Source organism: Triticum dicoccoides, chromosome 5A (genome assembly GCF_002162155.2).
Source record: "Triticum dicoccoides isolate Atlit2015 ecotype Zavitan chromosome 5A, WEW_v2.0, whole genome shotgun sequence".
In the NCBI taxonomy this organism is placed as follows: Eukaryota; Viridiplantae; Streptophyta; class Magnoliopsida; order Poales; family Poaceae; genus Triticum; species Triticum dicoccoides.
The window spans coordinates 702,588,940-702,597,471 of NC_041388.1; the positions used below are offsets into that span (position 1 = coordinate 702,588,940).

At 45.2% G+C, this 8,532-nt stretch overlaps 1 protein-coding gene and 1 pseudogene across 1 annotated transcript in view; both read right to left on the reverse strand.

Annotated features, from left to right (window-relative positions):
• The window catches only part of LOC119300519, a 1,468-nt gene extending 805 nt beyond the window's left edge, over window positions 1-663 (reverse strand). Inside the window, exon 1 of the mRNA XM_037577460.1 lies at window positions 34-663. Within this exon, the coding sequence (XP_037433357.1) occupies window positions 34-663 (630 nt within the window). The remainder of the gene's footprint in view (window positions 1-33) is intronic.
• Window positions 664-5,798: 5,135 nt separating this feature from the next.
• On the reverse strand, window positions 5,799-8,205 carry LOC119300520 (annotated as a pseudogene).
• Between the last annotated feature and the right edge of the window lie 327 nt (window positions 8,206-8,532).

An 8,532-nucleotide genomic window follows, 5' to 3' on the forward strand; every position in this document is an offset into this window, starting at 1 on the left:
GCCATGACGGCCAGCCGAGTGGCAGAGACCGGCAGGCGATCTGCTACGGCGACGGTGCGCGTCCGAGATCACGTCCCCGTCACAGCCCCTGGCGTGGCAGCCACGACCCAGCAGGCGATCCTTCCAGGAACGACTAGCACCAGAACCGCCTCCACCGCCGTCCTCCTCGTGGTCGCGGGCGCCCCCACCGAGCACAGGGCTGCAGCCCCCGGCCCCGATGCGCGGCGCCCTTTTGTAGGCCCTGCCCTGCCCGTCTTCAACATGGGCCACCCAAGTGCCGGGCTCGATGCGCGGGAAAGGGCGGTCGTTATTTTCATCCGAGGAGGGCAGCCCGCTCTGGCCGGACTGAGACGAGCGCGGCGAGAGCGGTGACCAATCCTCTAGTAGGTCGACATGTAGCAGCAGGTGGTAGCGCCGGACGCCGGGAGGCGGGGGGATGCGGCTATCCGCGGGGACGAGGCCGATGATCTCATCCGCCCGACCGGCACCCCGCTTGAGCACCCAGAGCACGCGCCTAGTGGGGATGTGGGCAACGTCCCAAACCCAGAGCCAGAACGCGAAGGTCCTGGTGTGCCCCCTCTCCAGGGTGCGCGAATCGAGCCTGTCGACGCGGCCGATGTCGCCGAAGGCCTCATCCGCACCCGGCAGCGACCAGAACTGCATGGGCAGGTCTTCCACCACAACGTGCACGTGATGGTGGAACTTGAGGAGCGCGGCGTGGTCATCTTCGTTCCAGGCTCTGATGAAGTACTTGCAGCCTTCGACCTTGATGACGCCGCAGCGCACGACGTTGTCTCGGTGCGCAGGGAGGTCGAAGTGGATGAGGAAGGCTTCAGGTTGGTGGGCCGTGACGCGGAGCAGGTGCGGAGGGGTGGAGAGCTGCTCGAGGATGACCTTGCCCACCGCCGCGGGGGTGGTGGAGTGCGAGCGGTCCGCGGCGGTCAGGGTGACCGCGTGCTGGCGCAGGACGTGCTCCTCAAGCTCCAGCGCCGGAGAGGCCACCACGACCTTGCGGCTCTCGCGCGGCCGCCGAGCCGGGTCGCAGAGGGCAAGGCTAGCCATGGGAGCAGGGGGGCGGAGGCGGAGGCGGGAAGACGACGCGGTCGCGGACCGAAGCTCTGCACTCCGCCGGGAACTTCAGACGAGCACTGGTAGCCCCGCCTGGGCCGCCGTTTCTTGGATTTTGCGTCACTCCTTGCCGAAATGCCCAGCGCGCTTGCAGATGATGCAGCGGAGGGGATCCCGGCAGTCAACACGGCGGTGGCTCTTACTGAGGCAGCGGAAACATTTACCTTTGAACTGGCTTAAGAAGGCCTCCCTCCCAGCAGCGGCATTGAAGGATTTGCGCCGGTCCGAATGCGAGATCGAAGCACGCCCGCCTCGATCCACCGAGCGGTAGCCAGCCCTCCCATTCTTCCGGGATTTGACCACCGTCCACCCCACCTCCGCCGAGCTGGCCTGGCCCGAAGAGGAAAAACTGGCCGAGGGGGAGGGGCGAACGACCACGGATTTAAGGCACGCCCGGCGCCCATCGGGGGACGCCCCCAGATCCGGCGGTCCGAGCCGCGCACCGACCTTGGAGGGACCGCTGCGCTGCAGGATTCGCGACGTAGAAGTTGGATCTAACGCCGCAGCCGTCAAGGCCGCTGACCACGGGGAGGGGGGCTGCGAGGAACCACCGGGTCAAAGCGAGGCTCCAGCGGGCGGCGAGAGGCTCCGACGAGGCGGGAAGGGGAGGTTGGAGGCGCAGCTGGCGGCCATAATGGCCGGATTTGGTGGCCGCCGCGGCCAGAGCGGCCTGCAACGCGGAGCGGGGAAGGGCCAAATTTCTTAATTATGATCTGCACTAGCAATGAGAAATTCGTAACCATAGGGGAGTGTCCATATTGTTTCTATTCTATAAACTTTGTCCCCATGTTTCCCTTTATACCATATCAATTATAAACAACCGAACGTGCTCAAATAGCAAAGCTAACAAGCAGACGATTTGTGAGCTATCTGCAATAATATGCACTGATAATGCATGTGCGTACGTTTAATAATCATTAAAGTAACTAGATGATGATTCGTGCATAGATGCGGTGATTTTTTGCACGCAAAGATAAGGTGTGGTACATTTATTGACCATACCATGGTAACTTTGTAAATTAGAGAAGACAACTTTTATAAAGTATACCATGGCATTTATTTTGTAAATTAGACCATGTCAGTTGTAAATTGTGTTTTTTCTTTGCCTTTTTCTCTACCAGAAGGTAGTTTTATTTTTTGTCAATTGCAAAAATATTTTAAAAAAAACTGCTATTTGGTAGGTTCGCTGGATCGTGCCAGCCCCCAGCGACCGAAAAGGTTCGCTAGATCGCCCACACCCCAGCTAATGTCATGTACACGAACCAACCTGTGGTTGGATGGTTAAAGGGACAGTGGTATCCCCAGCCCACCAGGGTTCAAGTCCTGGTGCTCGCATTTATTTCTGGATTTATTTTAGGATTTCCGGTGATGCGCATTCAATGGGAGGAGACGTTCTCGTCGATGACGAGGTGCCTACGGTGACTTCGTAAATTTCAAGATGATACGACGGCCCAGTCTTTCGGAGGTGCTCATAGGGCTAGGGTGTGCGTGTGTGCGTTCATAAGGGTGAGTGTATGCGCGTGTATATGAGTGCTTGCGTCTATACTATGTTCAAAAAAAGAAAAAAAAGCCAAGTTTCCAATGTATTTCTCCAATGCACCATACGTGCAAAGGTACCCTTTGCAAAATTTCCGTTGTGTTTGAAATCGTGAAGGAATTCATAGCACGTGGCAATAGCATTTTGTTTCCTTGTTTCTATGTCTTGTGTTTCATGCCATCCAAAGAAGCAATATAACATGTATTTTTAATTTTAGTTCATCATATATTATCAAGTCAACTAACTATTCATGCTTCATACAATCAGACCATCGAAGTTATATTTCAATTGATTCTCGCAGGAATGTGCCGGTATTCCCTAGTTATTATAATTATTTGAAAGGACCACACGGCAGGCAGGCAGGTGTGGTGAGCAATTTTCAGAATATTCAAGAAAATAAAAAAAAGCGTAGACGAGACCATTTCACGTTTTTTTTTTGAGTGGCCGAAACCAAGAGGCCAAAGATGCTAACAGGAGAGACACTCCACGGCCCAGGCCCGCAGTCGTCGTTCCAGTCCAGAGCCTTCTTCGAGAAACCCATGGTCGCCTCGCTCTGCAGCTGGCCGCTATGGGCTATGTGATCCTTTGCTCTTCTTCCATTTCCACTTGTCATTTGTTTGTACCCCATCCCAACTGCTTGCTTAACTTCTCATTTTGTTCTATACATGCAAGCATGGACTGCTGTTCGTTTTCTTCTATATATATTATTACTAAACCATCAGTATCCCAGGGGTGCAGTAGTAAGTGCACAATTCTATACTTGCCCATTGTTGTAATATGCATTTACAGGGATTGGTATTTTTTGGTTACTGAATGGACGGTATGCTTATTTCTTCAGTTTGTTTGAAAAATTAATGTCACCCTTTTTTTGCGTATATACATCTGCGCAATAAGTCACCAAACATGTTGTACAGCTTAATATTCTCAATAATGTGACTTTCTGACTATTGATTGTTTACCGCACCCATGCTTAACATTGACTATTGTCACCCCTATGAAAAAGCATTATGTCCTTTACCGCCCGTACTGCCTAGCAGTAATTGTGTTTCTGTATTGCTGTGGAGGTGACTGTGAATTTCTTCTACTAGATTGGAAACGCGCCTTGGCACGAGGGTGCCAGTCACAACGTTATGGCCAAGTAGTGAATGCTCAATTTAGTAAGAAATCAACTTTAGCATACGTATCCAAATAGGATAGAACAAAATAAAAGGAAGAAGAAACATTCACATGTAATTGGAGCAAAGCACCGTTAAGTTCAACATGGTCATGAAACTATAAGGCAACGTACAGTTTTGGGTGCCTAAAGTGTTGCCTAGAGAATGGCTCAAGAAGTCTGAGCCGTTGCCTAAAGTGTTGTGTCAAGAAAATGACTAACCGATACTGCATATGTTGAAAGCAAGAGCCAAAAGACGGTGGTCAAAAATTGAATTAGATTATGATCAAGTAAATGCTACATGTTCCACATAGCAAATAGGTCCAATTATTAAAAAAATTAACAAAGCATACATAATGTGGTGAAGAACCTGAAACAATTACAATTTTAAACTTCTATACATAATTGGAAGTGCTTAAGTAAACCTTGGCTGAAGATTTTGTGTCGAGGAAACCCTTCAAATTATTCCAGATCAACTTGAACACACTGCCCACATACACAATAAAAATATGATGCAAGGTCTGCAATTTTAAATTAAAATTATTACTGCACTACACCATAATACTTCTTTTAAACTATCATAATTTTAAACAAACTATTCAGTATCTACAACTAAGTAAAATAACCACCGATAATAGTCGATCTTTATCTTCTACATATGAACATATATGTGGTATATTTGTACCAGAAACATAAGAAGAGGGACCTTACAATGCTTGCCAGTGTTGGGGATCAACACTGGTCACATCCATGCCAAGGTGGGCTTCAGGTCAGAGAGAGATGCAACTGACAACGTCCTCTACCTCTACTCCGAGGCGACCCTCCTTGTGCGTCCTCTTGCTTGATGGTATCCTTTGACTACAGATCATCCAAATTCCTCCACCTCTGGGCATCATTTACTGTAGAGAAACGGAGTTAAGAGGGGGCTTAGTTTTAGACACCAATCTAACTATGGGATAACATCATTATGGAAGTAGGAAGGAGCCTTGGCGAATCATAGATATGTTTGAAATAAATAGACCAAACATGCTAATTACAAGAGGAAGAACATGTTGATCCATCTACGACTTATAATGACCTAACGTCTAAGTTATAACATCATTATGGAAGTAGGCAGGCGCCTTGGTGAATAATAGATATGTTTAAAATTAAATAGACCAAACATACTAATTAGCAGCGGAAGAATATGTTGATTCATATATGAATTCTAATGGCCTTACATGATGCTCAGCGCCATCGAGCAACCATCAATAAAAATTATAGTTCTCCACATTAGTAATCTAACACCAAGAAAATAAATAAGCAGTCATAATCATTTGTCAACATTATTTTCTCTTCTAATTTTGTAGAAAAGGATAGAAGTTTTGTTCCAGAAGCATAAATAGGAAAGAGAAAGAGAAAGAGAAAGAAATACTAAAATATAGGGAACTTAACTATTTGTCAAATCATGAGTTATGTACATAAAGAAGTAGGCACAAAATTAACCTTGGAATAGGATTACTCTTCCTGTTTCTGGGCCCAACACCTTAATAGTGTACTGTGTACCATAAGAGCATCAGTAAGTGACACAACTACTCTGCCTACTTCAATGACATATGTGTGTGCTGAAAGCAAAAAAAAAGGAAATAAAAAATACTGCATCTGAACCATATTGACTACTAAAAGGATAGGCACAAGCTTTGCTAAATTTACCACATATTGTGCTATAATTAAATGGGTGCAATCTGACAATTGCCAGCATCACAGATCATCCAGGCTTCTAGTTACATCTATAAGTGGCCAAAAGGAATGGCAAACTTTATTTAGCTTGTAATATGCGAATGCCAGGAAACAGAAGTTGAATATATATAAGCAATCAGCCAAGAAATCTATAATAGAAGTTGTTTGGTTGCAGCGCATGAAAAATGCACGAACTTTCCCATAGCATTAGTTGCAATGCATAATTGTTATGAAACAAGGGGAAAACTCCATGAGGTTAGACTAGTGGAAATTTAACTTTGGAATTGCATCTAAAGTAGACCACATGAATAGTTCATATGGTTTCAAATCCTACAGACCAAACAAGTTATATAGGGAAAAATTCCTAAAGAATGAAATCCTCCAAAATTTCTATGAAATTCCTTTGAACAAAAGAGACCCTTATGACTAGTTAAAACCCTACAAGGGTAACCGGTCGGCAAAACGAAAGAAAATACGCCGTGAGTGACTGAAAACTTGAAGTGAAAATCATGTGCACTCACCGGATCCGACGTCCCGAGCTCGAGCACGCCACCCATTAAGGGAATGCATACGACTGTCTGAAAAAATACACCATCTTGAGATCAGAAATCTGAGTAGTGTGCACATACAACGTCGGAAGGGTGAAGTAGTGTGCTGACCTTAATAGACGCAGTCTTTTTTTAAGCGTCCGGTAGCGTGAGCAGGCGCCAGGATATTAGTAGTTAGTTAACGACCGAAAGATGTATACAAAGCGTGGGATAAGCGGGACACCTTTGCTAAGAGCGCGCGCTGGAAAGTTTTGGTTTCTGCGAATTGAGCGTTGCACAGCCAAATGTGTTGATTGCTCACAAAGCTTTTGCCTGGCAACCTGACAGTAAGTATATTGCCCACAAAGCTTTTACATGAGTTTTGTATGATGTATATAGTATCTATCAAATCAAAGAGTATGTACGTGTAGTATGTAGTATATAAAAATATTTTGATAGCATATATTATTTTTAATATATTTTTTATATGTACAAATATGAAGGTGTTTTAAAAATATTCTAAACACTGCAGACTCACATGCAATTTTTTTCATATAGATCACTTTGAAAAAAATCTTATATATATATATATATATATATATATATATATATATATATATATATATATATATGATATATAAACATATTTAGAATGATAAAGTAGTATATATATACTATCACATGGCAATATATGAGACATGAGGAAAAAACTACCTCCGAGTGACAGGATATATAGATGACCAAATAATTTGAAATTTGGACAGCACCTCATGCACCAAATTATCTACCATGCAAAAATAATATGGAATTTTGTGAATATTTCTACTATTTGTTTTAAAAAAAATCTGCATCACGGATGCAGATGAGCCTGGGCACTGAATCGCTGCTCTCATTTATTTCACCATTGTTTTACACTATATTAGCATTTATATATTACAATATTATTTATGGTAAAAAACCGGACGATGAACCGGCGGCCCAATCGATAAAAACCTGAATCGACAACTCACTTGTTTGGTCAACGATCCGATTTTTTAAACTATGATCAGAAAAAATAGGGAATCTCTAGATGATGAACAATATCCTATATTGACGCTTGGTTTAGGTATGTAACAATGCAAATAAATTTGGCACAGGGCTCAGATCCCCATGCACTATAGGGCAAGTTGTACGGTACATATATAGGGGGTGTATCCACCGCCGTACCAAAAAAGCCACTCTCAGAGTCATCAAAGTGCTCTCTCTACTCCTTAATTGCTCTGTCATGCATGTTATTTTTTTAGGCTACGAGGCATGCTTTGCTTCTCCCCGGATCGTGAGTATAGATGGAAAGGAATCTGCACGACGACTGATATAAAGATGCAAATCCATGCATCATCAGATAAGATATGATGAAAGGCTCAGCTGACTCGTCGTACATAAATAAATCATACAAATAGTGTCGCGTGTGTAGCATTGCTCGTATTAGTGTATGTGGTGGAGATTCATTGTCGTATGGCAATGGGACTAAATTTGTACTCCGTAGTAGTATGCGCAGCTGTTACGTTGTGGGAATATATAACTTACTGATATTTGTTGAGCGCCTAATAAGAATAATGCATCTGGACAAAAAAAAGGGAGGGACGTACCCTTGGCCAGGTCGGAAGGTGTAACTCATGCTTACGGTGTAGTACCACTCGGCGTCCCCAAGATCCTCCGGCGACAACGAGGCGGCAGGACGCCTTGCCCGGCGGTCGGAGTTGCCGCCGGACAAGAGCCACTCGTAGAGCTCCCTCAGCTGTTCACTTGTCTGCAGGACGAGGTTGTGGGCAGTCGGCTCCGTCGTTGAGCTGGTGATCTTTCTCGTCTTTATCTCGCCGTTGTAGAATCCGTCCTTCCACGCCAGAACTCTACAAAACAAATGAAAACAAGCCCACGGGTCGGATATCATATATAGCTGTATACATAAAAAGTACGTACTTACGAACCCTCAAAGTAAGTAAGGTGTAATAAGGTGTAATTACGTACCCTGCAGGCGGAGGGCCGGTGGAGATGGACCAGAAAATGGCTTAAGTCCAGTTGATTCTCCTCACAGCAGCAGCGAGCTGGTAGCTCAACTGCTTCCCCTGGCCGGGAGCAGCAGCTGATACTGATAGCGCCATTGATTACCTCGCTAGCTTGCTGTTTCGTACCTCTACATTGCATGAACAGTTACTCGCATGGTGAAGCTATGATCGAGCAAACAAATTAAGAACATCCGTCCGAAAAAACTTGTCTCTCAAATGAATGTGATGCTAGATACATTCATTTAAGTAACAAACTTTTTGGACAGCGGGAGTAGTGTCAAAAGCGCTCTGGGATCAAGGGAGTAGAAAAGTAGGAAATTAAGCTAGCCAAGAATGGGGAAAATTCTAGCTGGAACAGAGTTAAAGCTTACTTGAGCTGTAGTACATGTGCAGATCGACTGCAGAGCAAGAAGGGCTATATAC